Source organism: Triturus cristatus, chromosome 11, assembly GCF_964204655.1.
Source record: "Triturus cristatus chromosome 11, aTriCri1.1, whole genome shotgun sequence".
Taxonomy (NCBI): Eukaryota; Metazoa; Chordata; class Amphibia; order Caudata; family Salamandridae; genus Triturus; species Triturus cristatus.
The window spans coordinates 373,496,647-373,519,232 of record NC_140594.1 but is presented as its reverse complement, the minus strand read 5'-3'; the positions used below and the strand labels follow the sequence as shown (position 1 = coordinate 373,519,232).

The 22,586-nt window shown below is 47.8% G+C and overlaps 1 protein-coding gene across 2 annotated transcripts in view; it reads right to left on the bottom strand.

Annotated features, from left to right (window-relative positions):
• Positions 1-22,586, bottom strand: part of NCAPH (non-SMC condensin I complex subunit H) — a 414,052-nt gene that overhangs the window by 7,512 nt on the left and 383,954 nt on the right. For both annotated transcript variants that reach the window (XM_085634348.1, XM_085634347.1), the window contains exons 16-17: positions 2,670-2,749; positions 2,148-2,223 (exon numbers count right to left, since the gene is read on the bottom strand). In XM_085634348.1, the coding sequence (XP_085490474.1) occupies positions 2,148-2,223; positions 2,670-2,749 (156 nt within the window). The remainder of the gene's footprint in view (positions 1-2,147; positions 2,224-2,669; positions 2,750-22,586) is intronic.

Sequence of the window (22,586 nt, the reverse complement as noted above, 5' to 3'; positions counted from 1 at the left end):
GACTGTTTGGCCCCATCATCTGCGAAATCAATCGGTGATTTTTTGGTCTGATAACATGACAGTGGTCGAATGCATCAACCAACAGGCGGCACGGTGCAAAATGATTCTCCGCCTGTTGAAAGAGATAGTGCTGGCTGTCATGTATGAAGCTGAACATACAGTTTAAGGCTAAACATGTCCCGGGGGTGCTGAATAATGCTGCTGACGCACTCTCTCGCTTTAAGATGCAGGTTTTCAGGGAACATCTACCATCTGCAGAGACAGCACCAACACACTTCCCGGAAGTACTCTGGCAGATTGGTGCCCCCAACTACAGAACCTTGTGGCTGCTAGCCTAGCACCCAGGACCAGGAAAGCTTACAAAGGGGCGTTTTGGTCTTACTGCACTTTTTTGGGGCAGGACTGGGCGGATAGCTGGCATAAGTAGAGTGCATTCCTCTTGTATTTAGACTATTTGAATAGGGAGGGGCGCTCCGCGGCGACATGTAGCAGTGGTTTCTTTCTTTGCACAGATCAGGGACACAAAAGACCCCACAAATAGTTTAATTGTAAGAAAGGCATTGAAGGGGTGGCGACGTATCCAGGGGGCTGCTCCTGACACCAGGCAGCCGATTGGTTTGGAGCGGCTGAATGCTCTGCTAACGGGCTTGGGCGCCATCTGCAGTTCAATAGGGGAGGCATTACTATTCAGAGCTGTCTTTGCATTAGCTTTCTATGGGGCATTCAGGGTGGGGGAATTGGTGGCACGCAACAAGTTGGATGTACACGGTGGACTCCTACTGGAGCACGTGAAGATACAGGGTGACGCTTTGCTACTAACCATTAAAAAAAATCAAAAACCGATCAGGAAGCTGGGGTGAAGGGGTGGTACTTCACACGGCACAAAACAATCCATGTTGCCCAGTGATGCACCTAGAAGCTTACCTCAGACAGAGGAGTAGTGCGGTAGGTGGGACATTGTTACTACATGCGGACAGTACCCCACTTACCATGTTCCAGTTTAAAAGGGTATTGGCCATGGCGATCGGCAAGGCAGGTCTGAATCCAAAGGACTTTGGGACTCATTCATTCAGAATAGGGGCTGCCACAGAGGCAACGGCTAGGGGGTTGCATAGCAGTAGCGTAAAGAATATTGGACGATGGGCTTCTAATAGTTATAAGCGTTATGTGCGGATGCACATGTTGTGAAGGTACAATACAATTGTGGACTGATGCCTGTCTTATTTGTTTGCTTTCAGTTTCTCAAACCTGTTACGCAGGGGGGAAACTGCCGTCGCCACAACAGCAAGATTCTTCGCAACGGCGGTTAAAACCGCAAGACAAAGGAACACAGAATATGTGGGTCATTGTTAAATACAGCGTATGAAATCTGTTTTCCTTTCAGGTAATTACAGACAGAGAGCTGAGCAGGATGGTTTCAAAGTATCTTTTCATGGAAAAGAGGGCCTCTGCCTCAGTCAGTTTAGGGGTTTTGTGACGGGTCTTTTCAATAGACACAGTCCTCCGCCCACAATAGTTATTTTGCATTTAGGTGGGAATGACCTGGTAACACTGGGCAGAAGGGTCTTGATGGAGGACATAATCTCCGAAGTCGGCTGGTTAGCTAAGGCTTGCCAGGGCTGCAGAGAAACTGACTCTCAAAGATCTTCTAACCAGCATGGCCAGTGCCATAAGATTGGTTTACAAGGACAGAGAGGTGCCAATGGAGCTACCATATATGAATATGGACTCCCCAGTTCCCCTATAGGTGGGAGGCAAGAAGAAGGCAGCAGACTGAATGAAGAGTTAGTTCTACAATACCGCTGATCACAACTGCTTGAGTAGTACTGGTACAGCACCAGGGCGCAACCGGAAACCATGATCAGCCCTGGGAAAAATGTTCAAACCAGTCGAACACTTCAGGAGGCTGTGGCTAGAATGGGACCATGAGGGCAGAAGTGCAGCCCATCCTGGTCTGAAAGCAGCCACCAGCCTACCAGGGAAGTTCAGAGTCGGAGTGGCTGGTCCGACCCTGTACATCACCATCTACTAGTTATTCATTTCACATTCTGCAAGGTGTAAGGGATCTGCAGCACCCACTAACCCTTTCCAATGTAGATCATAGTCTAGAACTTTACCCTCTGGGAACCTCCAATGAGACCACCTACCTTTTCATTCGCTAAATGCAAGAGACACGCAAACGCCAACGGAACAGACAAGTTCTGAGCCATGACTGCTGGCAACCTGGAAAACAGGAAGAGAGCAACAAGATTAATGTGTAAAAACACTGAACAAGCACATAACTGTGAACAGCAGTAGACAGAATGATTCAAACGTAAAAGAATGTTAACAGGAGGGAATGAAACACACCCTGAACAAAAAACACAAAAGAGAGTACTGTGAATACACAAACAGATACAAATACAGCAGGGTGCAGAATACACCCAGAACAAGAGAAATTAAGAAGTGGCACCGTGCATTGGAGGTGGAGAAAGGAAAGGAGGCATCCATGTTAAAGGATTCAACAGAAGGGGCCATCTTGCACTCAGCGCAAGTGGGAAATAACAGCCACCCCAGTGTACTGTGACCCCAAAGAACAGTAAGCAACAGCTGCTCTGTCCACTTCCACTGAGAGGAGCCCTGTGAAGCGCCAGTGTGCCACTCAAGCTGTCGGTGGGTCCCGTACTCACCTGTGTAAGACGCCCTTTGTGATGTTGCTGAACACCTTCTCATCCGGCACAGCTATGTCTGCCACTAGGTCAGCACAATCCTGGAAAAAATAAACAGGATGCCATGAGAGACAGAAAGTGTCACATACAGCAAGTCACGAGAGACCGGAAGTGTCACAGACAGAAAGCCATGAGAGACCGGAAGTGTCACAGACAACACACTCTAGGAGCCCTTACACTATTACAATGGATCTCGGTGGAGGCATTCATCCATCAAACCGGAGTCTCTGGATACCCACTCCTGCACAGCGCTCTGTAGCCTGTGGGTGCCCTCCTTTCTCATACCCAACTAATACGGTCTCCAGCGAAGCCCTACTTGAGCCCTCGCTTCACCTTTATTAGACAGAAAACGGGGAGCATGTACTCCACCGTATTACAACCGAGCTGGATTTTTCTTCTACTGGTCGGGGCATTCAAATACACCCCCCCCCCCGCTAAAATGCGAGTCAAGTGGCACCTAGCCAGAGGGCAATGCTCGGGATGCCCAGAGGGCTTTCATGGGCAACAAACACACAACATCATGATAACTAGTTGATTTCTTTGTTCGTTCTTGCAGAGTGAGAAAATAGATTGAAGAGCTTCGTAAAATCACATGGAATCTTTAAATCCCTACTGGACAAAGCAACCTAGGCACGGAGGTGCATAGCACAGGACGGCAATTCGGTAATCAACAGCTCCATTCATTTTCTGCCAATGCACTTTAGAAGGAGTCTTTTCAATTAGTTATTTTGGGCAACCAATAGAATATTTCAGTCTTATTTCGAGGCTGTCCTCGGCGCAGAATGGAACATAGAAATAACATCAAGATTGTCATTTAAAAAGTTACTACTTGTATGGGAATTAAGATCTTGGTAATTAAGTATTGAATTCTGGCAACGTATTGTAATATGGATTTTCAGGCATATACTACTTTGATAAGCTTGCACGTGGGATATTGTTAAAATAAAGTGAGGTATGATTGCATTTGTTTGAATATTGCAATATTGGTATCATAAATATACTCCGATCTTTTTGCTCATGGGATAATGTAGCGAGGAAGTGGTGTAATGGTTGGAACCCCTGTTTTTTAAAGATTAATCACATTTCCTAAGATGAGATGTGTCGGTTATTGACAAGTCACTATGTTTACACAATGTTTTTAAGGTAATTGTGTTCTTAATATTGGATGTCGTATTTGTATGTATTTATTTGCCATCCGCAGCCTTGATGAAGTCCCAAAGGAGACAAAACGAGTCAGCCTGCAATAAATCATTGTGAACGAATTTCGATTTTTGATGGAAGTTTAAAAGTCTAAGAACAATAAAAGATAAATGGAAACAGAAAAAACATTCAGACTCAAAGAATATTTTCTAACAAGAGTTATGCTATATAGCGTATGTACTTGAAATACAATAATACTATTATGACTGGGTGCAAACTAACATTGGATTGACTTGTCAATATGTAACTGACAGGGTTGAGATTTAGAACGGCTGGTCCCCTAAAAATTGCACCAGCATTGGACACAGGGTATGGAGAAAGAGTGGGGGGGATGAAAGGGCACAACCTGCTAGTGTAAATCAAACTGAGAAAATTATGCGTGTTCTATGTCATGGGGCCCTTCAGAGAATTTGGGATCAGATCTAGTTTAAATTGGTCAAAGGTACACCACGGTTCGCATGTATTGCCATACGATAACTTTCCACTTTGGACCATTAGGGCAGAGGAAAGAGACGTACATCGGCATACAACCGTATAGCTAATTTCGGAGACTGCACATCACTTTGATTTGTAGGATGCTCTGTAGTATGAAAGCAGAGGATAATATGCTTAGGGTTAAATGCTGGTTTATTGATCAGCCTCAAGAGAAAGATTAAAATGTGACAAATTGTGTTTGTCTACCTCCCAGGAGTGACTCCTTTGCATTTCCTTTTGGTATAACCAAAGCTAATTAAGAGGAGGCAGGTACAATATCTAATGGTAAATGGTTAGGAGCGCATGGTCGGAATTACACTTAATCAACAGTTTATTTGGCATTTGATTGATTTTGGGAGTTTTGTTGAAAAATGAGAAACCGCATTAGTGGTGGAGGATTTACCAAATGGGGCAAATTAGGTTCCCTTGTGGCTTGAAGTATCTGGCTGGGTCTCTTCAACTGGCAACGTTTCTTCAGCTTCTTTTCATTACAAATCAATACAAAGTCATCCTCCATCGTTAAATTTTTGGCAGCCGTCTCCACTTCATTGTGTATTCAGGATTAGGATTTATGGCTCTAACGGAACAACACTGTCTCCTACTTTCAATGCATGACCTTGGCACATGTTTCCTAGCATATGGGCAGTTTCGATTAGCAAGCATGGATCAACAGAGGTCCAGGGGTGTACCTGTGCCAACAAAGGCTCCTTAGTGCCTGGTGCTGTTGTAGCATATCAATTGTCCAGCTTTGTGGGTAAGTTCTGAGCTCTTCGATAATATCAGCTCTTAACTGTTCAGGAAAGCTTCCAACCAACTCGGGCAAGGATTTTAGTTTAGACTCTCCAGCTGAATGATTCTTGTAAAGATAATCAGCAATACTTTTCAACTATCAGTTATAGATGAATTTTTTGGGTCAGAGCCAGGAAGGAGAGTAGCATTCTTATTAGGGGCGGAGCGTGTCCAGGCAAGCCCCGGTTGCTCAGGCTTCCAACCATCCGAAGGACTAGCGGATTGCCATCGTTTTCCTCCAGGGTCCTGCCGTAAAAACTCCTGGGGTTGTTTGGCATATGCACCCCTATTGTGCTCCTGAAGAGGGTACCCCTATGTACCATTCAGCCTCCGGATCGTCCTGTAATTCCACCACAGCTCTGGATATGGCAGCTGGCAAGAAATATTACCCCATAGAGAATCTAAAACTACTGCTCTCTTTGTAACCACAGTTCTGGGTGATATAATCCAGGTGCACTGTGTTCAATTATCTGCAGTTACATTTAGGGGATCACCAAGCCCTTGGTTAAACCCCCCTCCCCACCCCCATTGATGAGTCCCAAATTCGAGGGTTCAAACTGATATCCATGTGCCCGCACCAGCAAGTGAAATATGGACCCCCTGGGATGGGTCATTGGGCAGGTAGGGGTTGGAGACTAATGACCGATGGCCCCCCCACCCCGCCAGAGCTGGCACGTAGGCATGTCCCTCTCAGCCATAGGAGTCCTATGACCTGTATCGAATTTAAGCTGTTTCATGTCCTTGTGAAGACACGAGGAGAGCCTCCTCACCTCAACCTAGACAAAGGTAGGTCTGACCACAGGGGGGTGAGGCCTGAGGGCCCCTAAGGGTACTCCTAATCATCGGCTACATTCAAGACCTTATTGCCTCCAACCCATCAGTCTGACTGCGATACCCCCACCTCAGCGTATGCAGCCCATGGACAGCTTCAGCTAAGGGTATACCAGAGTGGCAAAAAGGTTTGCCAATGCTTTTGGATTTATGGACATGGAGTAAACATATGAGCAAAATTACCTGCCCCTTCTTACATATGAATGCAATGTGTTGTGATCATTGTCAGCACTTGTGCTCGAAACCCAATTAAAACAACCCAGTTGGAGTAACAGCACACTTTTTGGGTGACCAGAAGGCACAAAAGCAAAGCCAGATGGGAGGGGGCAGGTATAAGTACCTTGCCCCCACCCTTTGATGCACCGGAAGTGATGCGTGGCCCGCGCTGGACTTTGGGGACTCCCGGAGGGTCCCAACCACTAGACTGGTTGCTGTGGCACTAGGGTGGCCGCCCTCTTGAGAGCACACTGAGTGTACCGCGGGCAGCCTCAGAATAAGTGATTTGCCCTGAATCACATGATGCTGAGCCGACGCGGTCTTTCTGCTGGATACATTTGCCTGTGAATTCCTCACCTTTTGAACAGAATCCCCAAGCACTCCACACTCAGAGGAAGGTGCCTGCCTGCGCCAAATAATCCTTTAACAGAACGAGCAAAATGGCCATCTCTCCTTACTTCCGAATCCAAGTAATAGTGCTAAGCAAAAGTGTGGAGGGAGGCCCAAGTTGCCACTTTGCAAATGTCAATCACAGGGACACCGCTCGCCAAAGCAGAAGTTAAAGATTTGGCTCTAGTGCCCTAATACCTTCAGGTGGCTCCTTCTTAGCCATATCATAGAAAATCTTGATGCACAGGATAATCCACCTGGATAAAGTTCTTATAGACTGCTTTCCCCTTCATCTTACCCACATATACAACAAACAGCATTGAGTCCAATCTGAGCCTACAGGTTCTGTTCATATAGAAACTCACAGCTCTCTTGTGGTACAAAGAATGTAGTCTCTCCTCCTCCTTTGACTGATGTGGAGGAAGGTAGAAAGTAGGCAAGGTAATGAATTGCCCCAAGTGGAACGGAGTGACCCCCATCCCCCCCCTCCCCAGAGTTTTTTATAGCGCAAACTTGACCCAAAGGTATCGGTTATCACAGCGCTTTATATAGCACCAGTTGCGTTATATGAGGACACTCATTTTTGTTAGGCACAGGAAAATTAAGTGATTTGCACAGAATCACAGGATGTTCAGCGTCATTACCGAGACTCAAACCCAGTTCCCAGATTTGAGGTCGACCGCCCTAGCTGTTAGGCCAACTCCTCTCCACACCTTAGGCAGGAAAGCAGCTCTGGTCCGAAGCACCATCTTATCTGCATGGAAGGATGTGAAGGGATACTTGGAACGAAGGGCCTGTAACTCACTCACTCTAGCATACGCAATAGCAGCTAAATATATAGTTTTTCGGTTAAGAAGCCTCATTGGGCAACTGTGCAAGGGTTCAAAAGGAGAACCCATAAGGAATGCAAGTACAAGATTAAGATCCCACTGAGGCATTAAAAACAGAGTGGGAGGAAACTTATTAGTGAGACCCTTAAGAAATCTCATAACTATAGGGGGTATAAAAAGTGAAGGCTGATCCTGCAAACAAAAATGCCGATAAGGCAGATACTCTGTAACAGTTGCGACAGCTCAAAATTGAAAACATTAGATAAATGGGCTTTCAAAGGGTCGATTGACTTCTCGCCACAACATTTAATGATTTTCGTCCACCTGCCAGCATACAGTCTTGGTGGAGTGTCTTCTGGCCGATAAAATACCATTCACAACAGGTGGGAGAGAGAAAGAATTCCGGTTGCTCCATTCAATCTCTTGGCATGAAAGTGCAGGCTCCGGAGGTCGGAGTGTAGAATCTGCCCCTGCAATTGCGAAAGGAGGTCTGCCCTGAGAGGGAGACAAAGCAGAGGGCACAATGAGAGGTTAAGAAGGTCAGTGTACCACACCCTTTGCAGCCAATCTAGGGCTATTAACTTGACTTGGGCCAAGTCTTGGCGAATCTTTTGCAGAACCAGAGGAAACAAGGGTATGAGGGGGGGGGGGGTCACAAAGTAGCTGGAAGCCCCAATCTAACTGAAACGTGCCCCCCAAAGCTCCCCGCATTGGATACTGGAGGCTGCAGAACGACAGGCAGTTCGCGTTCTCACGATTGGCTAACGGGTATAACTGAGGAATCCCGAAAATGTGTTGTACTACTTCTGGATGGCGGCGACACTCATGATTAGCTGCATACTGCCGAGTGAGCCTGTCCGCACACACATTCAGAACTACATGCTAGTGATTTACAATGATGCAAATCTGATGGTCCTGATCCCAAGACCAAAGCCGCAGAGCTTGTCTGCTGAGAAGATATAACACTACCCCTACCTGTTTGTTGATATATACCACATCGCAGTAGTATTGTCTGTTAAGACCTGAACTGATTGACTGCAAAGGACAAGGGCCTTGAGAGCCAGACCTATCGCCTGCAATTCCAAAAGATTGATGTGCAACAATCTTTCCTATGGAAAACAAAGACCTTTGATCTCCAGATCCCCCAGATGAGCTCCACACCCCACAATGGAGACATCCAATATCACTTTGGCCCCTGGGAGTGAAACAGCTTTCCTAGAGAATGGTTGCCAGACAAACCCCACCATTGCAAATCCGCTGTAGTGTCTCCGGAGATCTCGACCAACTCCTCGAGATCTCTGTTGTGTTGAAACCACTGCCTGTGGAGGCACCACTGAAGAGCCCCCATATACCAATATGCATGGTTGACCAACAGGACGCAGGAAGCTAACAGACTGAGCAGGCGCAAGACCTTCAGGACTGGAACAAAATCTCCACTCAAACAGCGGAATCATAGCCTGAATGTCCTGAGTCTCTGAGGAGGAGGCAAAGCATGACTCACCGTAGTGTCCGAATGTATGACTTTACAACGCATTCCGTTGTAACGCATGCCTTTACCACGCATGAGTTACAACGCGAATGCCATCACCAGGCATATCCTTTACCACGAAAATGCCTTTAACACGCATACTTTTACAACGATTTTCGTTGTTAAATTATGCATGTTAATGGCATTTTCTTGTTAAAGGATATCGCACTAAAAATCTACCCTTTATATTTACCCCTGCGTGACACCACCCCCTCATTCCCCCTTACCTCTCCTCGATCTTCCTTGGTGACGTTCTACGTCGCTAAGAGGAAGCGGAAGTGTCCTTCAGTTTCCTCTAACAACGTGGATTGCCTCCACATCCCTCTTAAAATGACGGAATCATGTGCGTTTTTTTATATTTTATTTTGGGGGTTGCCCCCCCAAGCCCTCTTTTTTAATCCCACGCTTTTGGGGGGGGGGGGGACCCCCCCCAACCTCCCCCCCCCCCTTTTATTTCTTTTAACTTTATCACACATACCTTTACTACGAATTTCGTAGTAAAGGTATGCGTGGTAAAGGCTTTTCGTTACCACGCATGCGTTGTAATGCATGCGTGGTTATGGTTATGCGTTGAAACGGCCGCGTTGTAGTGGCCGTTTACTGTAGTGTCCAGTACTGCCTCTATGAACAAGTTGTGCTGAGAGGACTCCAGGTGAGATTTTCATACATTTATCGAAAATCCCAAGCCGAGCAACAGTTGCGTTGTTAACTGCAAATGGTGCAACACCATCTCTGGCGACTTCGCTTTGAGCAGACAATCGTTCAATTAAGGGAATACTGGTATCCACAACCTTCTGAGATGTTTGAAAGAGCAGAGGTGCGGAAGTAAGGCCGAACGGAAGGACCAGAAACTGATAATGCGGAGACTCCACCATAAAACAAAAATACTTTCAATGCAATTTCAGAATAGGGATGTGAAAATACGCACCCTGCACATCGATTGAAACCATCCAGTGTTCCTTCTCCAGTGCAAGAAGAACCTGTGCTAGGTTCAGGAGTTTGAACTTTTGTTTGTGTAAGAAGTTCAAACTCCTGACGTCAAGGATTGGCTGCAAACAACCGTCCTTCTTGAGAATCAGAAAGTATCGGGAATAACATTCCTGACCAAGTTCCTGCTCTGGAACCAACTCTAGAACACCTTTTAGAAGCAGCATTTGCACCTCCCGCTGAACGAGAAGATGTTCTTCTGAGCAAAGTCCTTTTCTTGAGGAGGGGTGAGCGGGATACTCCTGTAAAGGTAGGGCATACCCATTTATTACAATGTCTATGACACAGAGGACTGTAGTGACAGTCCACAAGTGAGGCAGAAAATAGGCCACCTGTTCTCCCACTCGGCAAGCATGCTCTAAGATGGTGAAGCTAGAGCTGCTTTCCTGAAACATTGGCTGGGGAGGACGTGGAGGCTGGTTGATAGGCAGAATCACGCAGATGACCTCTGCCCCTTCCCCTGTAGCACTTATAAAGGGGGTTTGAGTCCTGCTGCCAATTTCTTACTCAGGACAGGTTCCTTCTAAAACCTCGAAACCTCTGAAACGGTCTATACTCATTAGGCTGTGACTGAAGCCCTAAGGACATTGCAGTTGCCTTGCTATTTTTAAATCTCTGCAGCGCAGAATCAGCCTTGGCCCCAAACAGCTGAGCCCCATAGAAGGGCAAATCCAAAAGTGTATCTTCAACATCTGGTGTGAAGCCCGATCCCCCTCAACAAAGCATGCCTTTTTGTAGCCACAGAAGAACCAATGGTTCTTGCCAGAGTCTGCAGCAGGCCACCACTTGAGCATTGTTCAATAGCTGAGAAAGGACCCTGGAGATCTCCAGGTATCTTTGGAACAACCTCACTTGCAGAGTCCATCAAGGCAGGCACATATTGCCCCAACAAACAAGTAGCATTTGTGGAATTGAGGGCCATACTTCCAGAGAAGACTGTGCCATCCTCTTAGATTCCCTGTCCACTGATGTAGTAGGGAATGCACCAGATGACAATTTGGAAGAACAAGACCACCGAATCACCAAACTCTCAGGCGTGGTTTGTGAAGATAAACACATAGGATCTCTTGGAGCCGGATTCCACCTTCTGGCCACTAATCTAGAGATCGCTGCGGAGGACATCAGCTTTTGCAGTATCTCAAGGATGGGCTCCATCAAAGCTTCATTAAAGGGTAACAGCGGTTCAGAAAATGAAGCAGCGGAATTAAGCACTTTGGTAATATATTGGATTTCAAGTCTGCAGATGAGACAAATCCAAATCATCTGCCGCCTTTCTTATTACCGCATATGATATATTCTAAAAGCACTCACGTCCTTAAACCCCTCAAACCACTTCTTAGATTCCCTTCCTGCAAACTACCTCAAAGATCTCATACCGGCGCTACTGCCACTTTGGACAAAGATTAATGCCTCCTTAGTACAAGGAACTATTCCTGAAATTCTCAAATCAGGACAAGTTTACCCCATCCTAAAAAAAAAACAGCTGACCCCACGGACCTAAATAACTACCGACCAATTTCCAACATCCCAACTCTGGCTAAACTCCTAGAAAAATGTGTTTTCAGCCAGTTAGATAACCACATCACAACCTTCCACCTGCTCAATAAATTCCAATCTGGTTTCCGGGCAGGACATAGTACTGAATCGGCTATGACCCACATAGTAGATGACGCACTAAGAATCCTAGACCAGAACGAAACCTGCCTACTTATCCTGCTTGACTTATCTTCGGCCTTTGACACCGTCAAACATGATAATCTTCTAGATCTCCTGCAATACAAAATGGGCTTATCGGGGTCAGTACTAAATTAGTTTACCTCTTTCCTCCTGAATAGATCCCAAAGGTTCAAGGTCAACCAATCTTTGTCCACGACCCTCCCAGTCACATTAGGAGTTCCGCAGGGATCCTCCCTCTCACCTACACTGTTTAATCTATGCACGGAGCCGCTCACTGAGATTCTCGACTCATCAAATATCCACTTTCACATGTACGCAGACGACACGCAACTATACTTAAAGATAAATTCTCCAGATGACATCAAATCTCTCAATCTAACTTTGCAAAATACTCAGTCATGGTTGACGGATAACCACCTCAAACTAAACGCCCTCAAAACTGAATTCTTACTAATCACCCCAACTAATCAACCATCCAACATACACGAATGGCTTAAACAACATACAGCGCTCAACTGCCAAACTCTTATAATAGATTCAGCAAAGTCTCTGGGAGTAACTCTGGACAGTAACCTAAACATGCAAAAACACATCAGTAACGGAGCAAACTTTCAGATGAGCACTCTGAGAAAATTAAAACCCTTCCTCCCAGTAAACTACTTCAAGCTGGCAGTCCAAGCACTAGTAATTCCCAGACTAGAATATGGTAGTGCAACTCAGTGGACTCCCTAGATCTACAACTGCCCCCCTAAGAGCATCACTCAACTCAGCAGCCAGGCTCATCACAGGCTCCAAAAGAAATAGCCACATCTCCCCTGAATTTAAAGCACTCAATTGGCTGCCCTTCGAAGCAAGAAATCAATTAAAAATCTCCTGCATGACGCATAAAGCCATCCATCACAACACACCGAGTTATCTGGCCCAGAAACTGGAGCTTTCGTGTGGAAACAGATCATCCAGGAGCGCCAGCAACCTTCTTCTAAAGCCTCAAAGATTTGCCAAGAAGAAAACATATAACCTCTCTGGTATTGCTCCAAGGATTTGGACTGCACTACCCCCAGAAACCAGACTTAACCCCTCAACTGCCTACTTTACAAAGAAGTCAAATCTCTTCTCATGACGAAATTTACCTAAATATTGATGCGGACTCTCAGAACAATCCAGCTGGAACATAAGACTTTATTTTGAAACACTGTTTCTCTTGTACATGGTCCCCTTTGTTTTAACTACCTCTCTTGTAAAGTGCTCAGATACCCGCAAGCGTCATGTTCGCGCTATATAAAACCTTCAAAATAAAATAAATAAAATATGAAGTGCCCACAGGAGATGCCAAACCTTTAGGAGATAACTCCCACTCAGGGGAGGTATCCAGATCACTATCCTCCTGTAAACCCTAAAAATCAGGATCCACTCCTACAATTTGTCCTTCTACAACACTCATGCTCTTTCAAATATCTCTCTTCCTTCAACAATCTCTGTGCCTCCCTACATGATCTGATGCACAAGTAACTACTTGTGTAACGATATATCTGTAAGAGACATTAGTTAGTGATAGATTACTTACCTTAGAATATCCCCAGGCGTCAGACTGGATCCGGAAAGTTTTTGTAGCAGTACCCCTGCGCGTCAGTAGGTGGCATCGTGCGGCTCCGCGTCCGTTGCTGGCGTCGTAAGCGCCGAGATGACATCACGGAGACTATTTAGGCGCCACCCATGCGCGCTGACGTCCGTTCTGTACACGACTTTCCATGGCAGGAACGCAGAGCCATGCAAGAAACTGACCAATGGTGCCATGAAACTAGGGCCCTAAAAAGGAGGGGGGTGGTTGGTGACCTTAACCCTAGAAATCAGTTCGCAGAACGGGGAGGATGGGTGGGGCGGTAAGCAATCTATCACTAACTAATGTCTCCAACAGATATATCGTTACACAAGTAGTAACTTGTACATCTGATAAAGACACGTTAGTGATAGATTCCTTACCTTAGAATAGATACCACAGCAATACCAACCCTGGTGGTGGGTCTGCGAACAGATTACACCAGGAAGTCACGGAGAACAGAACGGCCAAAGAAGCTGTCCCTCCGGGCCCGACTGTCAAGGCAGTAATGCTTGGTAAACGTGTGCGGCGAGGCCCACGTAGCTGCCTGACAAATGTCCTGCAAGGGGACGCCGCGTCCCAAGGCAGTAGTGGCTGCAGTTGCCCTGGTAGAATAGGCACGCAGCCCCACAGGAGGCTCCTTCTTAGCCAAGGAGTAACATGCTTTGATGCACAGAACGACCCACCGAGAGATGGTCCGTTTGTGCACAGCCCAACCTTTTTTGGTGCCCACGTAGCCAACAAAGAGCTGGTCATCCACCCGGAACTGCTGTGTACGCTTCAGATAGAATGAGTGTAAGTTTTGGGTCCAGACAGTGGAGCATCTCTTCCTCCCTCGAAGGATGCAGAGGCGGAAAGAAGGTAGGCAAAGTGAGGATCTGTGGAAGGGCGTGACCACCTTTGGCAAAAAAAGGACTGGTCCTTAACACCACCTTGTCCGGATGAACAGAAAGGAAAGGAGGTTTGGAAGAAAGAGCCTGGAGCTCACTCACTCTTCTGGCAGAGGTGATAGCGACCAGGAAAGCCACCTTAAGAGTAAGGAGACGTAGAGGACAAATATGAAGGGGCTCGAAAGGAGCGCACATCAGATAGGTCAAAACGAGATTCAAGTCCCATTGAGGCATGATGAATGGCACGGGAAGAAATGTGTGCGTAATGCCTTTCATGAAACAGCTAACAACCAGGGAATTAAAGAGAGAAGGCTGATCTGGAAGCCTCAAAAAGGCGGAGATGGCCAACAGATAACCTTTGATGGTGCCCAGAGCAGAGCCCTGCTGGGCTAAAGAAAGAAGGAACAGAAGAACTTCAGAAAGAGGGGCAGAAAGGGGATCCACAGCCTTTGCTGTGCACCATGCCACAAACTTGTTCCACCGGCAGGTGTATACCGTTTAGTGGAGGGACGCCTGGCTGCCAGAATGACATCATAGACTTCGGGAGGAAGATCAAAAGCTGTCAACTGTCACCGCTCAATCTCCACACAGAGGTGGAGGCTAGACAGGTTCCGGTGGAGGACCGTCCCCTGCTGCTGCGACAGAAGATCCTCCCGAAGAGGCAGACAGATCGGGGGATCGATCGCTATGCTGAGTAGCTCAGGATACCAGTATCTTCGTGCCCAATCGCGCCGAATCTTCTTCAGCACTCAGGGCAGAAGTGGTATAGGCGGAAAGGCGTACCATAGAACGCAACTCCACTTGCGTCGAAAAGTTAGACGAGCGAGTGACGCCTTGGAGATTCCAACGTGCAGAACTGATGACATTGCGCGTTCTCTTCGGTGGCAAATAGATCTAACCAAGGCTCTCCCCACTGCAGAAAGAGACCATGCACCGCGTCCGAGTTCAGACACCATTCGTTATCCATCAAGCACCGGCGGCTGAGTTCATCCACCCTGGCGTTCAGAGAACCTGCCAGGTGTTGAACCACCGAGGTAATGCCTTGATGTTCCAGCCATGTCCAGAGGCGCAGAGCCTCCTGACATAGGGTCCAGGACCCCACCCCGCCCGGTTTGTGGCAATACCACATGGCGGTGGTGTTGTCCATGAACACCTGCACCACACTTCTCCGGACAGAGGGAAGGAATGCCTTCAGTGCAAGTCGGATCGCCCGCAGCTCCAAAAGGTTGATATGGAGCCGGGACTCCGCCGAAGACCAGAGGCCTCTGATCACCGCCTCTCCCAAGTGGCCTCCCCATCCCAGGAGGGAAACATCCGTCACCACTGTGTGCTCCGGTTGGGGAAGGGAGAGGCATCTGCCATTAACCCAATCACGATTCGTGAGCCACCACTGCAACTGCTGTGCAGTGCCCTCCAAGATGTTGTACCCACTGGAGCTTCAGGTCCCACTGCAGAGCCCGCATATGCCATCTGGCATGTGTCACCAGCAGGATGCAGGAGGCATCAGGCCCAGAAGCCGGAGGGTAATCCTGACTGAAACCCGGGACAGAGGCTGAAAGATCGTAATCATAGCCTGAATATCCCGGACTCGCAGCTCGGGAGGATAAACCCGAAATAGCATTGAATCCAGAATCGTTCCAGGAAAGGGGAGCTCCTGAGAGGGACTCAGGTGCGACTTCGGCACGTTGATGGAGAACTCCAGCAACTGCAGGAGGTCGGCTGTAGTCTTGAGGTGGTTGACGACTGCCCAGGGCAAGCCCGCCTTCAACAACCAGTCGTCGAGATAGGTGAAGACTGACACCCCTGACCTGCGCAGATGAGCTGCGACCACCGCCACTTTCGTAAACAACCGAGGGGCGCATGGTAAGGCCAAAGGGGAGCACAACAAACTGAAAATGTTCCTGGCCTACCGTGAACCGCAGGTAACGCCGGTGAGCCGGCAGGACGGGGATGTGAAAATATGCGTCCTGCAAGTCCAACGCTACCATCCAGTCCCCAGCGTTGAGGGCAGCCAGGACCAGCATTTTGAACGTCTCCTTCTCGGAAGAAGCGATTGACGTTTCGGAGGTCCAAGATGCGGCGCAGGCCCCCTTTGTCCTTCTTAGGGACCAGAAAGTAGTGGGAATAACAACCACTCACTACTTCCGGCCCAGGAACGCATTTGATGGCCCCCTTGGCCAAAAGGGCCAGGACTTCCTGCTGGAGAAGCACCAAGTGATCCCCCGACATGCGGTGGCACCGAGGTGGCATGGCTGGAGGGGAGGACTGAAAGGGAAGGGAGTAACCCCTGCGGATGATCTGCAACACCCACTTGTACGATGTAATATCGCGCCAGTGGGGGAGATGGTGGCGGACCGGATTAACAAGGTTTGGAGGTAGAAGAAGCGACCGCGCTGAGGCTGGTTCTGCACTGGCTTGCTGAAGGAAAGTGCCTGGGCGCCCCTGCCTTGGCTACGAAAACCAGGAGTGGCTGGGCTCTTCGTGGAAAGACCCAAGGACTTGGCCGTGGCTCATGAGTCCTTAAAACGCTCCAGTGCACGGTCAGCCTTATCGCCAAACAGGCGAGTGCCATCAAATGGCATATCCATGAGCGAGCTCTGGACATCGGGCGAGAACCCAGTAGATCGCAACCAGGCGTGGCGACAGCGCCCCAGTCGTCGAAATCGCCCTGCCCAACGAGTCAGCAGTGTCCAAACCACACCGAATGGCAAAATTAGCCGCATCCTTACCCTCAGCAACCGCCTGGGAAAGTACAGCCTGGACCACCTCAGGATACTGAGGCAACACCTGAGCAATGGTATCCCACCCCGCGTGGGAATAGCGGCCCAACAAGCAGGCTATGTCCACCGACCGCAGCCCTAAGCTGGCCGAAGAGAACAACCAGTTACCGAACTGTTCCAGCCTCTTAAAGTCCTCATCCGGCAGAGCCGTAGGAAAAGCACTCTGCGTCGTTGAGGCCTGGATGACCAGACTCTCAGGCGTGGGATGAGTAACTGGGGGTCACCAGGCAGTGACGCCTGGTGACATTCTTATCCACAGGAGCCCCCGTGGCCGGTCCCGACCAAGCGCCCAACAGGACGTTGGTGAGGGAGTCATTGAAGAGAAGCAGTGGCTCCGACGAAGTAGACGCCGTCTGGAGCACCTCGGTGAGTAGGTTAGTTTTGAGGGCCACCGTAGGAAGATAGAGGTTGAGGACCTCAGCAGCCCGACTGAGCACCATCGTGTAGGAAGCACCCTCCTCCATCGTAGGCGGGGGAGAGGAAAACCCCGGGTCAGAAAAGACAGTTCGCCAGCGTCCTTCAGATAGTCCACCCAGTCCTGCTCGGAGTCACATTGACGGGCAAGAGGGTCCTCGGACCCCTCCCAGTCATCCTCCACCTTCGTTGCCGAAGGATCCGGTCGCGGCGGCAGAGCCGGAGAAGGGACATACAGCGTCGGAAACTGCATAATCTCCCAATTCGGATCCCAGGTAGGAACGAAATGGTCCTGGAACCGGGGCAAGTGTGGAACGAACGGCACCCACTGCGGTGCCGGAGCGGAGGGCGGGGCTGGCAGCACCGGAGCCAACGGCGTAGGATCCTGTGGTGCTGAAGCTGGATCCGCCGGCGGCGGGCCAACAGGATCTGGACACGGGACCGCGGGCCCGAAGGCACACTGGCGGCAGCCCGAGGCCTAAAAAAGCTGTCCATGGTGGCAAGAAACTCTTGCACCTGTTCGGGAGTCGCCGACGGACCCAGGTAAGGCGGGTAGGCTGCATGACTGCCGCAGGGGCAGAACCCCTGTCCCCCTCGTCCACATGCGAGGACCGATGGGGGGACGTCAGAGAGCGAACACGCTTCTTCGACCTTTTTCTGACGTCGCTTACCGGAATCCGAGGGCGAAGACTTGGAGCCCGAGGACCGACGATTACGACCCTGGTAATGGTCCCTGGACCTGGAGAGGCGTTGGGACGAGTGCCGGACCTCCAGCAGCTTCTGGCGTCGCTCCCTCAAGGCCTTCGGCCATGACTCAACAGTCCCTGCAGGACCAGGAGTCATGGTCGGTCTCCAGGCAGTAGAGGCAAACATCATGGGGGCCCGCCACCGACATGTTGCAATGGCAGGCCCCACTGGACTTAAAGCCAGGCATCCCTACATGCACCAGGAGAAAAAATGGGAGACAAAAAGTCTCAAAAGAGTAGTCAAAAAGTGACTAAGGTACGTGCTCAATCCGGATCTGTGCTTGCTGGCGCGGAAAATGAAAGCACTGACGTCATCGCGCATGGGTGGCACCTAAGAAGTCTCCGTGACGTCATCTCGATGCCAGTGATTGATGCGGAGCTGCACGACGCCACCTACTGACGTGCAGGGGTACTGCTACAAACGACTTTCCGGATTCAGTCTGACACCTGGGGATATTCTAAGGAAAGGAATCTATCACTAATGTGTCTCTTTCAGATAGCGACCCTTTAGCAATAATATTGTGACTGGTGGAACAGGAACAAAGGGCAGACCAATGAGGAAATTGGACTCTTCATGCAACCATACACATACACATACACAATTTTGATTAAAATGAGAAGTTCCTCTAAACAAGACTATGAAAAGGAGAGTCATGTCACTGCATTGGGGCAAACTATCAGGTTGGCAAGAACCATGTGAAAGCAGCAGGCTTGAGGCCCAACTTTTCTGAAGTCATCATGTTGACATTGGTGATTTCAACATCATGTGTGCAACTATTTGATTCAGAGCCTTTATACTTTGGTGGAAGACGGGCCATTCCCAGAATGTGCCAAGCATAGCCCCTGTTGGCAAGTAACTGCCTAGACGTCTTGATGTATATAAAGAAACCAAAGTTGTGATAGATTTTGCATTACAGTCGAGTTTCCAAGCATTTTCCTCAGACGTGGTGCTCTCATCAGTTAGTGATAAAGGTAGCAGACTATGGCTCAGTAAGTTAAGCGCTTACAGCTAGGATATGTGGTGACAAGTAGATCACAGTTTGAATGCTCACAAGCAGATTCATCACTCCATCCTTTGACTATAGATAAATTGAGAAACAAACAATTGGTATTTCAATAAGTGTGGTATTAAGCAATATCTATACAAAATAAGTAACTTAAGATAAGTCATAGGCAGTAAGCTAAGTGCAAGTCCTTTCCTTGGAGTGCCTGGGCGGTCAGTTGTTACCGGCAATACCCTAAGCAAGAACTTTTGATACCACCGTGCCTCAGAGCCACCAATACTTTAATACAACTGTTATTGCCATTGGACGTTTGCATGCTTAGTTATAGAACACTTGCACATTCAAGGCCCACATAGAAGATAGTAGTGGGCAGAAACTAGCGTGGACTGAAAACCAAAATTATCTCTAGAAATTATTTTCAAATCAACTCCACACTGGAGGAGGCTGTGACGAGAAAAAGGCATTTAAGGACCATGGAACTCCATACCGCTCTGCAAGCAGTCTCCTTGCCTGCAGCTCAGAGGTAAACAAAGTGAAGTCACCAGAGAATTTACAAAAGTCAGGATTTTAATTTACAGAGCAGCAATAAATGCGGTTAAAAAAATAATGCTACGCCGTGGCAACCAAAAGGTGTCAACACCTGGTGAATGGTTTTCTGGTCAAGTAACCAGTGAAATGATGGCTCAGTTTTTTAAAGTTCAGTGTTCTGTTTGGGGCATATCAGACCCTGTTCTAGGGAGAAGGCTAGGACAATTAGACACAGATCAGTTTGCCGGGATGCTGCCTGGAAATTGGTGGTGCACTCTTCAATGGTCGCAACATCAGTCTTTGTCAGCAAGCACAGGACTGTGGGCGGAGCCCCCACTTCTTCACTTGAGTTGCTGGAAATGAGCAGCACAGCAGGCCTGGTCAGCAGGTCTTCCACTATGGCAGTGGCTTTGCTTCTTGTAAGATGCAGCACAGCACATGTTGAGGAAGCAGCAGTGCGAGTCTCTGGTCACACTGTTACTCACGTTTTCATGCAGTTCACCATGTGAACCATGCAGGGTGATAAGGTAACCCCAGGACAGCTCTTGTCGACACAGGTTATGCTGTTGGTGCAAGTTTGCTCTTCTGGGTGCTCCACATGCCGGGATCACAGCTATGTTTGCGGTCTGTCACTACTCCTAGAGGACCAGGTACCCTCTTTTCCTTGTGAAGCAAACAGGAAGTCAATCTTCCAGGTAGTCCCATAGTTTCTCCAGCAAGTGTTATAGACTTCAGGTGGTGTCATCTTAACTCCAGGCGACTGTCATTCAGACAAACATAATGGATCACAGCAGCTTTGAGTACTCTGTAGAGCACTCACTTAATTGATCAAGAAGAACTTGGTCCTGGAACAAAGTAGGATGGTTTGGTTCCCACCTATATATTCATGTTCCAGACAGGGTATGTTGCCACACTTTTCAAAGTCCTTGAACCATATAGGGGTGGTTCATCTTTCACGTTTAATTTTATGACTGCAGTGCAAGAAAAGCCCTTGTGCAAAGTGACGACTCTCACAGCAGGCAGGGAGTATGGCTTCAAGGAGGATTATTGAAAAACAGGTCAAGATTTTTTTCCTTATTATTGCTTCAGGACGGCAAATGATAGCCAGGTGCAGACAGAACAGCAGGCCTGCCCTGGAAACTGCCTCACTCTCAACATAATGTGTTGACTAACTTCCTATCCCCTTACTACACTCAAAATAGCAGTGCTCAGGAAGGACTATAAAGGGCTGCCCGAGAAAATCTGGAACTTGGGCTTACAACTGTGACAAAAATAGTGGTTCTCTAGAGGAAAGATAAAGCCGTACGATATTTGACTTCATGCAGTAATGAATATATTATTACTGGTAGGATGACATTGACATTTCTTAACGTCAAATATTTTAATTCAATTTATATTCTTCCTATAAATTTTTCGTGCCTAGTTACTTTTGAAAGATAACAATTGTATTCTTTAAACATACCATTAATTATCTTGCTTTTTTCCATAATGCAACCATTACTCATCCTATCAAAGTGCAAAACAAAGTGATATAACCCTTTGTAGGGGTTTTACTAAGAATGTTTGCACCAAAATGTAGATTTGTTAATACACCCAGAGGCCACCATCATGCTTGTGCCACTTAACTCTTGGTAAGGGCAGCCGCCTTCTATCACTAAGAGGGTAGATCTTGGTGCACCACTAAAAATCCAACAAGAACATTTTAACACGACAGGACTAGGTCATGGTGCACACACATGAGCCATTCCTGCCCATAACCAAAAAACATTTCCTGGGGTCCAGATATCTGTGCAGCAGGGATATTCTGGAAGGGGTGCAAGTCCATCACCAGGCACAGGTCTATTCTGTCCCGACAGTGCTGAATCCCACACCAGCAGCTTGTGGAGATGTATGTGTTGAAGTGAAAAACTTGTGCTTTGGGCAAAATCTACATTGTCTGGAATACATATTGTGGACAGATGATTGCTGCCATTTCAAAGCGGTCTAGATATGAACGCTTTGGAACCCCTCATAGGCTGATAAACACCAATTCTGTGGCATACAGTAATGGAATGTGGGATCCTATCTTCCACTATGAATCTTACATATTTCAAAGACACCATCTTACAATCAAAGAGCAAATCGAGGAGCTTGTCCCGAATGTCCCCAAAGATGGATTAATTACTAAGCCATGTGTGTAAACGTACAAAAACTGAGGATTTTTCAGCACTAGCTATAGTGGTGTCTGCAAGGCCTTCATTTGATCACCTGCCCTGGTACTCCAACACCAGTTCCCCATTCCATTTATTTTGTGCTTTGAGGCAACAATAAGAAGGTGGACCTCAATTTGAAGAAGCGCAGTGTAACAACCAAATTGGAACCTTTTTAACTTAATCTATAACCATCCTTCAGAATGGGGAGGTGGCTGAACTATTGAAGAATCTACAGGTAGACAGTATCCACCAGAAACAGTCACCGAAGACAAGTACATTTCTTGTGATGGGTACTTCTACCTGCAGACTGTTCATCACTTGATTAGATTACAAAGCAGTAACCCCCTCCCCCAGGGGTGTCTTAAGGAATGGTTATACGAATAACCCCTGAAGAACAGAATTGACTAAATAACCATCCCTTCTCAGAGTCCAAATAATGCTTGGCAATGGTATGAAGGGACGCCCCATGTCTCTGAGCAAGAGATCCTTACCAGGACATCGTTGGCTAAGGCAGATATTGAAGATATTGCCCTAACAGAATCAGCTCAGATTTCTCTGGATATTCTTTCTTTGCAAGGGCATAGCACAACTTAAAGCATAAAAGAATCCAGTGGGATATCATTCTGTTCAGAAATAGCCCTATCCTTCTTACTGCCTGCACATGAAAAGCGGGCTGTGAGATCTGATTTCCTTGTTGCGGTAGATATAAAAGTTAACAGGCTTTTGGGGTCCAGCCTGTGTAACCTCTCCTCCAACTTGGTAGGATGCTTCAAGGGATAAAAAAGGAAGGGAGGGAGTAATAGAT